A 19,061-nucleotide genomic window follows, 5' to 3' on the forward strand; every position below is an offset into this window, starting at 1 on the left:
CTATTCTTCTGCCTCAGGCAGGCTTGGTTCATTTTAACAAAAGTGATGTTTTAGACACTGAAGGGGGAGAACTTGGTCTGTTTGAATGTCATTGTGCCCCCTGCCACACTGAAAGCCATCTCTGAGATGACACTAGAGGTTGGGCAAGAAAGAATACAGAGAACATATTGGATCAGTTTGGGCCACTGTTCTAGTCTGCCTGCCTGCCTAGAAGTCCATGGGGTCAGGGAACAGGGTATGCGCCAGAGACTGACCAGAATTTAGGTATGCCTGAATCTGGATATTGAGGCCGGAGGTATCGGCTTGCTGCTTGGCCTCAGCCTGAAATGGCACATGAAAAAACTGCTCCATCATGTTTAGGAGACTGAACTGGCTTCAGGGGACGGAGAGGGGCCTCCCTTTTGGACACTCAGGCAGCAGGCTTTCTGTCACTTTGCTTTGATAGCGAGGGTTTAAAAACATAGCTATCCAGTAGTCATCAGACTGCTTGATTGTCACGGTGGGGAGTGGGGAAAACCCCCCCACCGTACGATGACTGAGTGATAAGGAAAGCAACTAGGCCTGAACACAAGGATAAGGGAGCAGGTCACCTCCTAATGCATCCCTATACCTAGCCCTAACTCCTCACCGTATGAGCGGACCTGGATAGTAGGACGGCTCATACCCTGGATACCTTAGGCCCTGAGTCGCCCTAAGAATCCCTCACAAAGAAGCTGAGGAGAGGCGCCCTGTTCCTCCAGGACACAGAAGAACAGGAGTCTCAAAAGGCCTAGAAGCAGGGAAATGAAAAGACAATATGCAGCAAGAGAATTGGCAGGTAAGAAAACAAGGCGACACACTTACCTGCCACTGCCACCACGACTGGAACCCGTGAATACGTACCAGAGCCCTAACTTCAAACAGGACATCGTACCAGCAACTCACACAGGTATCCAGCACACCAGACTCCGCCAGGACCCCCATGCCTCAAGGTGCATGGCAGCCCCAGGTGGCACTGCATACAGGCTAGGAAGTCTAGCAACCATGCTGGAAGATATTACCAAACATACCAGACAAGGAACACCATGCTAGACATAACAATACACCAAATCATAACCTCACACCAAACATACAACACAAGTAAGGAAGAGAAGACTCTGGGAGATGGAACAAGAAGACCAGGAGCATAATTCCAACACACACCATGGCTAGAGTACCACTGACTCCTGGCCTCTAGCCACAGGGAAGATGAAGCACCTAGTGACCACGCCCCAACAAGATGGTTAACCCCTCCAGCACCGGACAGAGGAGGAAACAACTGAAGGGGAAGTTTACACACCAGCATAAAAAGCTACACGTTGCCGCAGGCAACAACATGCAAGGCAAACATGTCACGGCACACACCACAAAGGCCATGACACTGCTCTGCATGCTGAAACAGCAAAACGTTGCCACAGGCAACAGCAAGCGTGGCATAAGTGTCACAGTGCACACCAAAGGCAAGCGCAGCTCTCCATTCTAGCCAATGTGTCTGAGGAGCTAGTTGTTTGGGCTCTGTCCCACACTGAGTCGATTGGGTGTTGTGGCAGATGTCGCCATCATCATCATCACCCTCCACCTCCAACTCATCCTCCAGTAGCAGCTTCTCCTCCATTTGAATTTCTCCTTGTAGGTCTGCAACGACGGACAGCAAGATGCATTAGCTGTTCTTCTTCTGCTGTTGTCCTTTGCTGCATGTAGATAACCCGACAGGTGTCTCAGATGAGCTGCCATTGCCTGACCTCAAAACAACAGATGCTCCCTGCTGAGGCTGTCTGGCGCATGACAAAATCATTCATGGCTTTCCTCTGCCTGTACAGATGATCTAGCATGTGCAATGATGAATTCCAGAAAGTTAAAACATCATGAATTTAGCGGTTTAACAGCAGAACGTTCTGTCGCTGCAAGTCCAGGAGAGCATTCTATGCCACATAAGAATGGCTGAACTGTGTGGACAGTCTCCTGGATATTTCCACCACCAAGCCAGTGTGCTTTTTTAAAAAGTGTTGCATGACTAGGTTAATCACATGTGCCCTGCAGGGATCATGTTATTGTGTTATTTGCCCCAGTTTCAGCCCTGTTACTAAGATGTGGTCTTTATCAATGACCACCTGGCCTAATTAGAGACAGCCAGTGAAAGGTTTGCAGCGTCATGTACTTTAGCAACTGCTCTCCTGTGTGGCCCAGGCCGATCAGCTCAACACTGCATGGCAACATTCGACACATTATAGAAAGGAGGGGGAGTGGGACTGACTCTGTGCCCTGCTTCTGTTGGAGACAGAAGGGTATCCATGGAGGAGGAGGCAGATAAGTCCTTGGAGTGGGAGCCAGGCTGACACAACCATGGATGGCTCAAAATGACCTGGCCTTGTTGCTAGGATGCTGCCTCGCTGCAAAATAAATTTAACCCACTGGTCCATGAAAGACATGTTATGCTCCTGCCCTATTAGAGCTGCTCCAGGTATTCACTATGGCATGCACCTTGCTACACAGCAACAGTGTAGAGGAAAGGGTGATATTTGAATATATATATATATATATATATATATATATATATATATATTTATATATATATATACAGTACAGACCAAAAGTTTGTACACACCTTCTCATTCAGAGTTTTCTTTATTTTCATGACTATGAAAATTGTAGATTCACACTGAAGGCATCAAAACTATGAATTAACACATGTGTAATTATATACATATCAAAAAAGTATGAAACAACTGAAAATATATCATATTCTAGGTTCCTCAAAGTACCCACCTTTTGCTTTGATTACTGCTTTGCACACTCTTGGCATTCTTTTGATGAGCTTCAAGAGGTAGTCACCTGAAATGGTCTTCCAACAGTCTTGAAGGAGTTCCCAGAGATGCTTAGCACTTGTTGCTCCTTTTGCCTTCACTCTGTGGTCCAGCTCACTCCAAACCATCTCAATTGGGTTCAGGTCCGGTGACTGTGGAGGCCAGGTCATCTGGCGCAGCACCCCATCACTCTCCTTCATGGTCAAATAGCCCTTACACAGCCTGGAGGTGTGTTTGGGGTCATTGTCCTGTTGAAAAATAAATGATGGTCCAATTAAACGCAAACTGGATGGAATAGCATGCCGCTGCAATCCCCAACAGTGTCACCAGCAAAGCCCCCCCACACCATGACACCTCCTCCTCCATGCTTCACGGTGGGAACCAGGCATGTAGAGTCCATCCGTTCACCTTTTCTGCATCGCATAAAGACACGGTGGTTGGAACGAAAGATCTCAAATTTGGACTCATCAGACCAAGCACAGATTTCCACTGGTCTAATGTCCATTCCTTGTGTTCTTTATCGCAAACAAGTCTATTCTGCTTGTTGCCTGTCCTAAGCTGTGGTTTCCTAGCAGATATTCTACCATGAAGGCCTGATTCACACAGTCTTCTCTTAACAGTTGTTCTAGAGATGTGTCTGCTGCTAGAACTCTGTGTGGCATTGACCTGGTCTCTAATCTGAGCTGCTGTTAACCTGCGATTTCTAAAGCTGGTGACTCGGATGAACTTATCCTCCGCAGCAGAGGTGACTCTTGGTCTTCCTTTCCTGGGGCGGTCCGCATGTGAGCCAGTTTCTTTGTAGCGCTTGATGGTTTTTGTGACTGCACTTGGGGACACTTTCAAAGTTTTCCCAATTTTTCAGACTGACTGACCTTCATTTCTTAAAGTAATGATGGCCACTCGTTTTTCTTTACTGAGCTGCTTTTTTCTTGCCATAATACAAATTCTAACAGTCTATTCAGTAGGACTATCAGCTGTGTATCCACCTGACTTCTCCACAACGCAACTGATGGTCCCAACCCCATTTATAAGGTAAGAAATCCCACTTATTAAACCTGGCAGGGCACACCTATGAAGTGAAGACCATTTCAGGTGACTACCTCTTGAAGCTCATCAAGAAAATGCCTAGAGTGAGCAAAGCAGTAATCAAAGCAAAAGGTGGCTACTTTGAAGAACCTTGGATATGACATATTTTCAGTTGTTTCACACTTTTTTGTTATGTATATAATTCCACATGTGTTAATTCATAGTTTTGATGCCTTCAGTGTGAATCTACAATTTTCATAGTCATGAAAATAAAGAAAACTCTTTGAATGAGAAGGTGTGTCCAAACTTTTGGTCTGTACTGTGTATATATATATATATATATATATATATATATATATATATAAGAAATAAATACACCGCAGCACATCCAATGGTGAAAAAAACGTGGGGTCCTTTATTCACCCAAGCAGCGATATTTCGGTCCGCTTACTGGGACCATTTTCAAGCAATGCATCATATACAACTGTGAGTTTTTATGTGGTCGTGTCGAATTAACATACAGTGGTACTTAAACAATAATGTTCAGAACAGGATACAAAACATTTATGTGAATATATCGAAACATCATATTCGAAAAGTGATATAATAAAACGTATAAATACATATGACTCAAACATAAGAGTCTATCAGTACATAAAACATATACATATTTTACATAAGTGATAATCAACAGTGAATAATTGTCACCTGTGTGTGTGACACCGTAGGAGGGCCAGGCATGGAATCAGGCGAGCTCAATGGTAGGCGGATACAGAATTGCGAGGTGTGCCCCATGGATACGGCGTCCCGGAACTGGAGCTGCGCATGTCCATGACGTCACTGGAAGAACAATCACGTGTACTCGAGTGATGCATCACATGACACCTCGCGTCATATGCAGCTTAAGTAGAGCGCTTAATGCAAGTACAGAATAGTGTGTAGAGGCTAAATATAAATCGGGATGATCTACCCAGGGTACAATGCCGGGTGACGTGCTATCTTGCGATGCACTGTCATCCGGAATATGCGAACGGGGGAGGAGGGGACCAGCGGCAGCTGCTGCCCTGCCACTCTCTTCATTAACCCTTAGCGGGCAGAAAACTTCCAGAATTAGCCATATTAAGTAAAAAAACGCATTCGGAAAGCGCATCAATGTGAATCAAGATGTAGGTACAATATAACCAGGGATAAACCGCACGTGTCCAATGCATCCAACCTCCTGTTGAGCTAGGCCCTTCCATCCACAGGTCCTGTATGTGAAATAAAAGGTGAAATAAAAAAATATATTATCCAAATATATTTAGAATTAACAGTGAAAACAGATTTTTCGTCACCAATAACGACAAGGTCATGAAAATAGGAAATCATATGAATAGCCATGGTTTGTACTCCACATTTAAGCCCCCCGGTTTAATCGTTTGTAATTTAAAGATCCATTTGGATTCCCGTTTTTTTAAGCATTTTTATGCTTAAAAATTTTTATGCATTTTATTGCCTCCTGTTCGCAGCAATTGGACATGGTCTATGATCATGAACCTGAGATCACCTTCCCCATGGCCCATATTCGCAAAGTGGTGTGAGACTGGCAAATCCTTATGTTTTTTCCGTATAGAGAAACGGTGCTGGTTGAAACGGGATTTAAAATCACATGTGGTCTCACCCACATACAATAACTTGCATGGGCACCATAAAACATAGATGACATAACAAGAGTCACAGGTTAAATAAAATTTCTGAGGGTAAGACACGCCAGTATTTGGATGAGTGAAATCACGTCCCTTCACCATGTACTTACAGTTCACACAGTGAAGGCACGGATAACTGCCACACTTTTTAGGGGCTAAAAATGACTGGTATACACCTTTTTGTGAGCCAATGTCATTTTTCACTAGTTTGTCTTTAAGATTACTGGCTCTCTTGTATGACATAATAGGTCTATTACAGAATTCAGGGATATTCTTATGTTCTGTACCAAGAATTGACCAGTATTTGTTAATAATTTTACTGACTTTAGCACTGGCTTCACAAAAGGTGGATACAAAGGGTATTTTTTTAGATTGATCCCTCTTAGTGCCCTGAAAAAGATCACCTCTCTCTCTCTGGTTGATACGGCTCAATTGTTATTGTAAAACGGATGCTGGATACCGCCTCTGTTTGAAAGATTGTGTCATTCTTTCTAAAGTTTTGTCAAGTGTAGAAGTATCACTCACTATCCTTTTGGCTCTGGTAAATTGGCTATACGGAAGTGACCGCACCATCGTCCGGGGATGAGCGCTGTCATACCTCAGGACGGTGTTGCGGTCACTGGGCTTCGTATAGACCTCAGTTTTTAACATTGTACCGATGCGCTGGACACTGACATCCAAAAAATGTAATTCACTAGTGGAGAATTCCAAAATGAACGGTATATCCGGAATTAAACTGTTTAAATCATTGTGAAACATATGCAACTCAGCTGCTGAACCCGTCCAGATAACAAAAATATCATCTATGTATCTCCACCACCTCAGCACATGGCTGAAGTGGTGGGACACATAGACATGTTGTTCCTCCAAATAAGAGACGACCATGTTGGCGTACGTTGGGGCCACATTCATCCCCATGGCCGTCCCCCTAATTTGCATGTAGTAATCATCTCCAAAAAGGAAATAATTACTATGCAAGATTAATCGTAATAAAGCGAGAAAAAAAGTTTTAGCCTCAATAGAGTAATTTGAGTTTGCCAGAGCAGATTCCACAACTGCTATGCCAATATTGTGCTGTATAGAGGTATACAGACTGACGATGTCGAAGGAGGCCAGGATGGCGTCCTCCGGCATCGTCACGGCTGCTAACCTACCCAAAAAATCTGTGGTATCTTTTATGTAAGATTTGGATTCTAGTACATAATTTTGAAGAATTTTGTCCAAAAAGATGGAGGCATTGCTTAATAAAGAACCACGGCCAGAAACAATGCCAAGTATAAGGAGGCCATTGTCCATTGTCCATTATAATGAATTTAAAGAAACGGTAGAGGATGGTGACTCCAATATATCTAGATTATGGATAAGTAAATCGTCAGGAAGAAACCCTTAATATTGATGTATATTGGAGAGGTTAAAAGGTAATGTGAACTTATTATTAGGTATTTAGAATTAATGTTTGAAATTCTTATGTGGTACAACAGTGCCATCTAGAGGTAGGTGGACGATATTATATTATATTATTTTATTACTTGTTTTCTCCAGCATATAAAGGGTTAAGATTACATGATAGTAGTATTAACATACGTTACACCCCCCTCAGTTGGAAGATCATAATCCAGGAGGTGGCAACTTAAAATATTAGGGAGAATAAGTACTGCTGGATAGGAACATAGAAGGAGATCAAAACATCAGATCAGATCATCAGATCAAACCATCAGATCACAAGAAACAGGATCCTTATTAGAAAGAAAAGATCCATAAAGGATAGAGAAAGAGTTATATTTTGACCACTAGAGAACTCCTGAGAACTGGTCCCATCCGAAACTCTGTCCATTGTTGACTTGGTAACGTATGTTATATATTTTTGCTTGTGATATTCTTCTCATGATATAGTCAAGAGTTCCCATACTGTGGGAACGTATACTGTTAAACACCTCCCTAATGCTAGTTATCCTCTTAGCAAAGATGCATATTGCTAATGGGAGATTGGACATTATCTGAGTAGAGGAAAAACCTTTGGGAAATTATATTTCCATAGTATGATTGCCGAGTGGGATATAATATGATATTAATATAATTTATATTTTTGATTGTCATAGGCTGAGACAGAGTCAAGGGACAACATTTATTGTTCCTGTATTAATCTGTGTTTTTGTCATGTTATAACCTGTTGGTAAATTTATAAAAATAAATTATTACATATATTTTGCATAATTGTTTGTCACTCTCCTTCATGGTCAAATAGCCCTTACATCAGCCTGGAGGTGTGTTTGGGGTCATTGTCCTGTTGAAAAATAAATAATGGTCCAACTAAACGCAAACCGGATGGAATAGCATGCCGCTGAAAGATGCTGTGGTAGCCATGCTGGTTCAGTATGCCTTCAATTTTGAATAAATCCCCAACTGTGTCACCAGCAAAGCACCCCCACACCATCACACCTCCTCCTCCATGCTTCACGGTGGGAACCAGGCATGTAGAGTCCATCCGTTCACCTTTTCTGCGTCACCCATAGACACGGTGGTTGGAACCAAAGATCTCAAATTTGGAATCATCAGACCAAAGCACAGATTTCCACTGGTCTAATGTCCATTCCTTGTGTTCTTTAGCCCAAACAAGTCTCTTCTGCTTGTTGCCTGTCTTTAGCAATGGTTTCCTAGCAGATATTCTACCATGAAGGCTTGATTCACACAGTCTCCTCTTAACAGTTGTTCTAGAGATGTGTCTGCTGCTAGAACTCTGTGTGGCATTGACCTGGTCTCTAATCTGAGCTGCGGTTAACCTGCGATTTCTGAGGCTGGTGACTCGGATGAACTTATCCTCCTGTCGGGCTCCTTCGAAACGCGTTGGAGGTTTTTGTCCTACGAAGGCCACAGTACCTACACAGGTGACGTCACCGAAGCGGTCTCCAGGACGACGGCAACAACCAGCTCCCTCGCACCACGCTTGCTTCCGGCCGGGGCAGCGTTTGTGCTAGCAGGTGAGCACAAAGGACGGACTCAATACAGCACTCCTATTGGATTAAAAAAGAAAGAAACAAACTGGAAAGGATACACTACAGACCGTCATCAGGCAGGATCTTACCAGGTACATACTATATATCGTATTGTACACTGTACACTGACATTTTTTCTTGATGAACTTGCCTTCTCCCTCAGTTCAGTATAGCAGGTAAGCGCACCAGGCTGCTCATTCTTTAAATTTCATTTTTTCGCTCCGGTCTTGTCACCCACCCCTTCCCTTCTTTTCTCACTAATACTCACCCACAAATCCCAGACATAGAGGGTGGTAGTGGGTGGGCTCTGCTATTCCAGCGCTGGTGTCCTACGTCACCTTCGGGTGACATAACCATTCTTCTTATTTTGAAACTGAAGGAGGACAACAGCTCCTTTTGACACTCAGCAGCGGAGTCAGTTCTGCTGATTGTTCGCAGACCCACCAGTAGGGAGCGCAAGGTGGATTCACTTTCTACTACAGATCATACAGTATATCAGCCTAGTAATTATTCTCTCCCCCACCTTCTGTTTAGGGATTGTTTATTGATGTTTGTGTGTGGTGCCATGGTGTATCTGGGGGGATGCTCTCATTTCCACCTTGGGCAGGAATTTCTTTGATTCCTTTGTCTGTACAGATCCTGAGCCTCGGGGGGCCAACTGGCAGTTATCTGTTACAGTCTGAGTGCATGCATTCTGTCACACACACGATGAAGTCATATCCCTGCACCTTCGGTTGAGGAGGGGGAAGGTGGGCTGCTTTTTTGCTTATATGAGGCCAAGCCAGGACAAAGGACAACTCTAATTCTTGGGACTGGACCACAAACAGAGACACACATGGGAGAGAAAGAGTTAAACTGAGCAGATCCATGAAGGAAGATGGACCAAACAGCCCCATGAAGGAAGAGAGGCCATGAAGAGAGGCAGAGCAGCCCCACGTGCCCCTGGAGATGGCTGCATTGCAGTGCCACATACCCTGTGTCTTTATCTTCCTGCATTGCAGTAACCCCTTTACTGCTGCCACTAATATTAACCCATGAGGTACCCCTACTACCCCTGCCCTGATTTACATTGTGTTCCCTGTAGTATATCCCTGGCCTGCATTGTATATTAACCCTTCCAGTGCCACTATTGTGGTTCCCCATAGGGATAATATAGAGCCATGCAGGTGTGCTGCTAAGTAACGTGTGTGTGTAAGTGTAATTTTAGGTAGATTTTTGGGGTGGAATTGTGTATTATATTGTATTGTGTGTAGCGTAGTTTAGGTGTAATGTAGTGTTGCTAATATATATATATTACTGTGTGCGGCTATAATATATATATTTATATGTCCATTGATATAAATATATTTAGTTATAGCAATAATTAGACTGTAAACATGGAATTGTTTTAATAAATTCCTTTTATTATTCAAAGTAGAAGCGAATAGTTATTTATTGTAGTAGTCGCCGCCGTAGCATATCATAGCAGTAATTCACACTTAGTTCAGAGAAAAAGTGTAAGTGCAACAGAGGTAGTTTCTTTTAACGTATATATTTGCGGAGTCATCAATAGACGACTCATACCTATTTATGATTATTAATAATTTAATATGGCAAACAGTCACAAGGAGCAGCCTACATTCTCCGCCACAAGAGAGTATAAGGCATGGATTGCTTTTTGGGAGAAATAATGCTGATTAGGAAACTTCCAGCGAGGCTGAGCATATGCTATCTGCTCCCTTAAGGCAGCAGACTCTACTAAATAGTACAGCATCAAATGTACCACCAGCAGCTTGTCAAGGTGGGGGTTCAGCTAATTGATGCTCAATAATAGTTTTCTCATAGCCACACATTCCATTATGGATATCTCACAATAGAGGGTAGCACAAGGAGGAGGCTGGCTGCTACAAAGAAGACCAGTAGGGGGAGAACAGACGTGTTCTGATTGGTAATGCTGGTCAGTTGTATTTTCCCAAAGAGTCTGGTGATTCCGCCTCATGTGCTGCAATAAGCCCTGGTACCTAAGTTTGTGTTTGAATGCCCACAGCTATTTTTAATCTTGCAGATCTTGCACACGGCCTTGGTTTTGTGTGCAAACCCAGTGAAGAAATAACTCCTTATGCAACAGAGCTCAGGGCTAGCGGAAGCCGAGCATGCTGTAGGATGTGGCACGTTTTGCACCTGGGTCCAGTAGTTCCCGAGCTGACCACAATATAAGCTGATCAGACACTGCCAGTTCTTTTTGAGGTTTTGACTGTACATTACATCCACTCTTTCTTGCCACTGTGGCCACTACCCTTTCCCTCAGATGCATCTTACTCGTCTTTGGCACTCCTTTTTCGTCTTCCATGTCCTGTCCAACACAAAGTTATCATCGGCGATCTCTCCCTCCCTATCACTTTTTTTTAGACTGTGATATATATTATGGTGGTCTCCTTGGGCACCCTCCCCATTCCATGCTCTTTACTTGCCCCGACAGCTACTGTCGTTGCCTGTTGAACTGCCTGGAGATGACCTTACACAGATTTCGGCCTACTATTTAATTTTTTTTTTTTTCATTTGAAACAGTAGTCTGGATTGTAAAACTTCCACTGTAAACTTGTATTGCTATTTTTGCACCCCACACGTACTCTTGAACTATCTGGAGATGCTCTGTCACAGCTTTCAGCCTACTAATTCAAGTGTTTTCACTCGTATTGTGGTTAGAACCCCCACATCCACCAACACACAGGAACTGTGGAGGGAAGGCGGTTTAATTGCCCGGTATAATTTATATTCAGTTTTACTAATAGAATAATGGCGTTATTTACTACAATGCAACACATTAAAAACAATACATAATCTACTGAAAGAAAATCAATTGCTCAGCAGCAGATCTGCTATAATGCACTGCATTTTGTACAAACAGTTAGGAAATCTGATGGAAATAAGACTAGAAAATTCAGGAGTGAAAAAAGTGTCTTTCTGTTCGTGAGAAAAAAAATGTCTTGCCAGTAGCTGCTTTTTTTCATAAATCTCTTTTTAATGAAAAGAACATGTAAAATATACAATGAGTCGCATACAGGCAGCAATGCCAATCCCCAACTGTACAATTGCCCCCATTCCTATTGAAAAGGTAGTCCATCGAAGTGACGCAATGTCCATCTGAGAGTGAGATCATGAGCAGATGGACTTACAAAAAACATATATTCATTACAGAAACAGGTGCCTCTAAGCAAAATGACTCAGCATGTTATGCTCGTTCATGAGCGCCAGTACAACTGTAAACCAAACATCATCCTCACAAAGGACTCCATCACGGGGATCCCCAGACAAACAGGCCCTAGGCACATTTAATTATGAAAAGATGTGACCCAAGATAAAGGAAGTAAATTAAAGGGAATCTGTCACCTGCTTTTAGCATTTTAAGCTTTCAACTTTGCCATGTTCAATAAAGTACCTTATTTCCTGCAATGGCCTTCTTACTTTATTTCGTTTTGTCATTTTGATAAAAAAAAGCTCTTTTCTGATATGCTAATGAAGCTCCAAGGTGCCCAGAGCGGCTTTTTTTTCCCTCTCTGGAGCCCAGTGACGCCCCCTGCAGTGCCCAGCCTGCCTTAATTTGAAGCCGAAGAACGCCTCCTGATCCTGAAATAACCTCCTATAGCCCTGGCAAACGGTTCTGCCCCCTTACCACTTCATCTTCTACCTTAAAGAAATGCCCCGTTCCTCTTCCTGTCAGCCGCCAGAAATCTCATGCAGGCGCAGTACCGCCTGCGCGATCATCAAGCTCCTGAGGGCAACAGACCCAAAAGTCTCACTGGGCATGCGCCGAGCCCAGTGACGTAATCTGAGCGATGTTGCCTCACGAGCTTGATGATCTTGCAGGCTGGACGGGAGAAGGCGTTCATGGTGCTAAAGGACATCCTCTATGCAGCAACTAGGACAGGAAAAGTGAGCTCCAAAGAAGATGGACTCTCAAAAAAACATAAGTATAGACTTCGCAACACCTAGGTAAACGTAGTATATTTAACCCCATCCTCCTCACCACTTACAAGTCAGCAGAAATGCTGTGGTCTGATTTGTTGGCACAGGCTTGTAGTTATGACAAACTTTGTGTTAACAAACGGACAGTATTGAATAAGGCGACCAAAAGGCTTTAGATGCTAGCCAAACTTGTACATACATTTGAGGTTAGCATATGCAAACCAAAGCATGTTGCACTAGTGTCTCGGTGAACAGAGACAAATCCTCCAATCATTCATTGCCAGTGCTGTGCCAGTAATTCAAACCAGGTTTCGGCATTGCGGGCACAGCTGGCAGAGAATGTACAGTCTATCATTGACCGAGACATGCAGGTGCTTAAAATAGAGTCACAGTTGGTAGAGCTGCAGAGGCAGAAGGAGGAGATTGAGGCTCAATTGACTCAGTCGTATGCTGAGATCAAGGCCTTCAAGGAACGGACTGCCTCTTCTGACATGATGGTAGCCAAATTGAAGAATGAGGTTGCTGTAAGATCCCAGCTAATGTCTGGCATGCAACAGATCATCAAAAAATTTTCAAAAATGGTGCCGGCCCTTTCTTTTTCATTGAAGTCAGAGCCAGAATCTCCCAAAATTTTGCACTGTGCAGGGCAAAAAGGGGCGAGATTAGTCTGTGACAGGCCAAATCTCGCAAAATCCGAGCCTGTCCAAACTAACATATTTCTCCCTGACTTTGAGAAAAAGAAATATTGTTAAAAGTGCGACTCTGAGGATGGAACGATTTAGGTAAAGGGAGCACAACAGCAAAGTAGACAGACCTAAGCCATGCAGGGCAAACATCAGATGTTTTGCATGTGCTGGCATAGGTCATATAGCAAAACACTGCAAAGCTAGTAAGGACAAAACACACAGGACAGGACGCCAAGTCAGGTGTTTCAGGTGTGGGAACAAAGGACACATTGCAAGGAATTGCCCTTTTGCAAGTAATTGCAATGTGTCCAGTAATAATAGCCAGGTAACAAATTGTGCAGTGGGGCCTAGTCAGATTGACCATCAAGGGGTTAGCTCTCAGCAGCATACGCCTCACCAGATGCTGAGGAGTCAGAATGGCCAATCTAAGCTAGAAAGGAATATTTGACACCCCTGTATAGAGTTGAGCGGACACCTGGATGTTCGGGTTCGGCAGGTTCGGCAGGTTCGGCCGAATTTTAAAAAAAAGTTCGGGTTTGGGACCCGAACTAGACCCCGAACCAGACCCCGAACCCCATTTAAGTCAATAGGGACCCGAACTTTTGGCCACTAAAATGGCTCTAAAATAGCCCTGGAAAGAGCTAGAGGGCTGCAAAAGGCAGCAAAATGTGGATAGAGAAGTTAAATTAAAATAACATAAAAGACCTTAAAAAAATAAAAATTAGGAATGATCTAGAAGGAAGAGGTTGAGGAGTCGGTGAATGGGTGGATATGGCGGTGTAGGCTCACATGGCTGTCTTGGTGGAAGCTGCTGCAAAAGGAGGAATAGGTAGCCAACACAGATGTGTGTTATTTTGCATATTTACATAGGGGTATCCCCCAAAAAATTGGGACATATAAAAAAAAAGGAAAAAGTGCACTTAAGTACAAGGATGGATGGTTGAGGCTGTTAGAACTGTCTATTCTGCAAAATTTACAGACAAGTCTAGTGGGATCCAGGCCTGTTTCATTTTAATGAACGTGAGCTTGTCCACGTTGGCTGTGGACAGACGGCTGCGTCTGTCTGTAATGACGCCTCCTGCCGTGCTAAATACACATTCAGAGAGTACACTGGCTGCAGGGCAGGCCAGCACCTCCAAGGCATACAGGGAAAGCTCTGGCCATGTGGACAATTTGGAGACCCAGAAGTTGAATGGGGCAGAACCATCAGTCAGTACGTGTAGTCGTGTGCACAGGTACTGTTCCACCATGTTGGTCAAATGCTGCCTCCTTGCTAACTCGCTCCATATCGGCAGTTGGAGCCGGTTGTTGCGGCGAGGTGACAAAGCTTTTCCATATGTCGGCCATGCTAACCCTGCCTTCTGAGGTGCTGGCGCTGACACAGCTTCGTTGGCGACCTCTTCCTCCTCCCCTGCCTTCGACTTGTGCTTCCACTTGTCCCCCTGCGTCAGTCGGGAATGCTTTCATGAGCACATCGACCAGCGTTCGCCTGTAGTCGCGCATCTTCCGCCTGTACCTCGCCTCTGTTGTTGCAAATCTCCCTCTAAGGCACTTCTAAAAGACTGGCCTGAAAGTTTTAGAAATGACCCCTCTTCCTCCTCCTCCTCCTCCGCCTGGCCCACATCCTCTTCCATCATCGCCCTAAGTGTTTTCTCAAGGAGACATAGAAGTGGTATTGTAACGCTGATAACGGCGTCATCGCCACTGGCCATGTTGGTGAAGTACTCGAAACAGTGCAACAGGGCACACAGGTCTCGCATGGAGGCCCAGTCATTGGTGGTGAAGTGGTGCTGTTCCGCAGTGTGACTCACCCGTGCGTGCTGCAGCTAAAACTCCACTATGGCCTGCTGCTGCTCTCACAGTCTGTCCAGCATGTGCAAGGTGGAGTTCCATCTGGTGGGCACGTCGCATATGAGGCGGTGAGCGGGAATGCCGAAGACAGGCGAGCGGCGGCAGGATGAGAACACTGGAAGCGCGCACAGACGGCCCGCACTTTATGCAGCAGTTCAGACATCTCGGGGTAGTTGTGAATGAATTTCTGCACCACCAAAATCAGCACATGCACCAGGCAAGAGATGTGCGTCAAACCGGCTAGTCCCAAGATGCAACGAGAGTTCACCCATTATCGCACACCACCAGGCCGGGCTTGAGGCTCAATAACAGCAACCACTCGTCGGTCTGTTGTTCTATACCCCGCCACAACTCCTGCGCGGTGTGGGGCCTGTCCACCAAACACATCAGTTTCAGAACGGCCTGCTGACGTTTACCCCTGGCTGTGCTGAAGTTGGTGGTGAAGTTCTGTCACTGACCAGATGAGGAGGTGGTAGAAGAGGAGGAGGAAGCCGAGTAGGAGGATGAGGTAACAGGAGGCAAAGAATTGCAAGAATACAGCGGCTCACCCCCTCACCGTATGGATAAGGTGCTCACCCTCAGGTCCCACCCTCAGGACCTCAGAAAACAAGAGGAGGTGTAAGCAATATGAAGGGGCACACTCAGAAGGGAAACACAAGATAGTAACGAATAATGGACTTTATTAGTCTAAAAGCAAACCCCTAAAAAATATATAAAAACATACATGTAGACACACATATACCTATGCAAATGATGTGAAACTACAATAGGGAGGAATTCTTATGGGTGTATTGAAGTCCCAAAATTCTGTGTATACAACAGCGTGCCAGCAATGTCCTATAAATATACATGGATAAACGTGGATGATGCTCGTATAGCGAAACCACAGTGCACAATGTTTATGCTGCGCTGGATTCCGTAGCGTGTAAGAGACACAACTGGTACCAAGTGTCAGCTAAATCCAAAGTGTTCACTCCATAGTGCAATTGATTATATATAACTTATGCTTGCTTCATAGATTCTGTAATGCTCGCAAACGAGCGCGGTCTTACCCCTCTTCACTGCTCTCCGCAGCTTTGTATCCAGGCGGCCGTGCACTCACAGAGTGCTACGTGATGTGCTGGCCGTACGTGGCGTCCCACGTAACCTGGTTGTCCGGGGGACCGAGTAGACGCTTTAATGACATCACTGTTTGGCGACTGCTCTTCCAGCTTTTGGATTCAAGCAGGTTTTCTTACTTTATTTCTTATTTCTTTTGGTTCCAGGCTTCCTTTTTCTTTGTCCACGCTCACTCTGTATGCCAGACGCGTTTCAGGGTCTAACACCCCTTCCTCAGTGGCCAACTGAGTGAGTGGATCCTCACTCCTTATAAATGGGATATCGTTACCCACAATCCCACATTATTTTGTGCATTGGATAATCTCTGGACTGGATTTCAGTAGTCATACATGTGTCTTATAGGATAAAACCATAAATAACCCCATACATTTGAATACTCATGTTAAGAACACTTAAAAGTTATTAAAAATAGATATAGCAGAAGACTGCAAGGTCTAGCAATCGTTTTCAGAAAAAAATGCATCAAAAACGCATAAGTGTGAATTAGGTCATATTTTTTATTTATTTTTCCCTGCCTAAAAATGTCCAATTTGTCCTCAGAAGTAGATGCCTGCCTTCTGTTTGTATGTTGTTTCACTCAAAAGGCTATATTTTTGTTTTTCAAAGAAGAGGTGAAGTGTAATATAATGTTTCAAAGAAGAGGTGAAATGTAGTATTGCAGCCTAGGGGAGCCATCCGTCAGGGAGGGGAGATCACGGTGCCGATTTGCAGACACACCGCGATGTCCCATCTCCAACGTACAGCGCCCCCTTACAGGAACCCAAAGACCTCCATCTCAGCGTTCAGGCCTCTCGGGATATTTGTGTCGTATTCAAAAATTCTACGGGACTCCGTAGAATGATGCCCTGCGATCCTTGGCGGTGGAAGGACGTGCGCCAAACAGCTCTCCGTCTGGGGCCCAGCCTCCACTACATTTTCCCAGTGTGCAGTTAGGGAGATATAGCGTCCCTGGCCGTGCTTACTGGTCCACGTATCTGTGGTTAGGTGGACCTTGCCACAGATGGCGTTGCGCAGTGCACACTTGATTTTATCCAATACTTGGTTGTGCACAGAAGGAACGGCTCTCCTGGAGAAGTAGTGGCGGCTGGGAACGACGTACTGTGGGACAGCAAGCGACATTAGCTTTTTGAAGCTGTCCATCTCCACCAGCCTGAATGACAGCATTTCAAAGGCCAGTAGTTTAGAAATGCTGGTATTCAGGGCCAGGGATCGAGGGTGGCTAGGTGGGAATTTACGCTTTCTCTCCAAAGTTTGGGAGATGGAGAGCTGAATGATTCGGTGTGACATGGTGGAGATGCTTGGTGACGGAGATGGTGGTGTTGGTGGCACTTCCTCTGTTTGCTGGGTGGCAAGTGCCAATATTCCTCCAGAGGCGGAGGAAGATGCCGAGGCAGCAGCAGAAGAGGGAGCAGGAGGGGCCTGAGCCCTTTCTTGGTTTTGAAGGTGCTTACTCCACTGCAGCCCGTGTCTCGCATGAAGATGCCTGGTCATGCAGGTTGTGCTAAGGTTCAGAACGTTAATGCCTCGCTTCAGGATCTGATGGCACAGCGTTCAAACCACTCAAGTCTTGTCATAAGCACATTGTGTGAAGAATTGCCATGTCAGGGAACTCCTTTGGAACGCCTTTGGTGTACTCGGTCCCTGGTGGAGGTGGCCAGTAGCAGGCGAACTGTCTTTGCCACGGCTGCTCTGCTTTTGCACTCTGCTCCCTCTTTTGCTGCGCTGTTGGCTCGGTCTCACCACTGCCTCTTCCTCCGAACTCTGAAAGTTAGTCTTCCTCCCTGACCTCCTTTTCGGTCTGCACACTGCAGAAAGACCAGCAGTTGGCACCTGTGTTTCGTTAACATCAGAGACGTGCTAAGGTGGTTTTACCATGTCCTCATCAGGAAACATAAGTGGTTTAGCGTCAGTGCATTCTATGTCTTCCACCCCTGGGGAAGAGCTAGGTGGATGCCCTTGGGAAACCCTGCCAGCAGAGTCTTCAAACAGCATAGGAGACTGCTGCATGACTTGAGGCTCAGACAGGTTCCTTGATATGCACGGGGGTGATGTGACAGACTGATGGGCATGGGTTTCAGGCGCCACTTGTGCGCTTTCAGCAGAAGACTGGGTGGGAGATAATGTGAACGTGCTGGATTAACTGTCGGCTACCAAATCGACTATTGCCTGTACTTTCTCAGGCCTTACCATCCTTAGAACGGCATTAGGCCCGATCAAATATCTTCTGGGACCCAAAGTAGTTTGTTCACTAGGACGTGTAAATAAATAAATTTATATCACACACAGATAGTGTCACAGCAGTGTATATAGGCTGGTTAATATGACAGATTCTCAGCAAAATAGCTTTAGTTCAGATACTTCTAAATAGGTTCGGTCACACACAGATAGTGTCACAGCGGTGTATATGGGCTGGTTAATATGACAGATTCCCAGCAAAATATATTTATTTCAGCTACTTCTAAATAGGTTTGGTCACACACAGATAGTGTCACAGCGGTGTATATAGGCTGGTTTATATGACAGATTCTCAGCAAAATAGCTTTAGTTCAGCTACTTCGAAATGGGTATGGTCACACACAGATAGTGTCACAGCAGTGTATATGGGCTAGTTAATATGACAGATTCCTAGCAAAATAGATTTATTTCAGCTACTACTAACTAGGTTCAGTCAAACACAGATAGTGTCACAGCGGTGTATATGGGCTGGTTAATATGACAGATTCTGAGCAAAATAGTTTTACTTCATCTACTTCTAAATAGGTTCGGTCACACACAGATAGTGTCACAGCGGTGTATATGGGCTGGTTAATATGACAGATTCTCAGAAAAATAGCTTTAGTTCAGCTACTTCTAAATAGGTTTGGTCACACACAGATAGTGTCACAGCGGTGTATATGGGCCGGTTAATATGACAGATTCTTAGCAAAATATATT

General features: G+C 44.7%; 1 protein-coding gene across 1 annotated transcript in view; it reads right to left on the minus strand.

Annotated features, from left to right (window-relative positions):
- Positions 1-19,061, minus strand: part of LOC122935139 (vomeronasal type-2 receptor 26-like) — a 67,221-nt gene that overhangs the window by 10,441 nt on the left and 37,719 nt on the right. Inside the window, exons 3-4 of the mRNA XM_044290903.1 lie at positions 5,644-5,828; positions 1,474-1,653 (exon numbers count right to left, since the gene is read on the minus strand). Of these exons, the coding sequence (XP_044146838.1) occupies positions 1,474-1,653; positions 5,644-5,828 (365 nt within the window). The remainder of the gene's footprint in view (positions 1-1,473; positions 1,654-5,643; positions 5,829-19,061) is intronic.

The sequence above is a fragment of the Bufo gargarizans genome, chromosome 4, assembly GCF_014858855.1.
Source record: "Bufo gargarizans isolate SCDJY-AF-19 chromosome 4, ASM1485885v1, whole genome shotgun sequence".
In the NCBI taxonomy this organism is placed as follows: domain Eukaryota; kingdom Metazoa; phylum Chordata; class Amphibia; order Anura; family Bufonidae; genus Bufo; species Bufo gargarizans.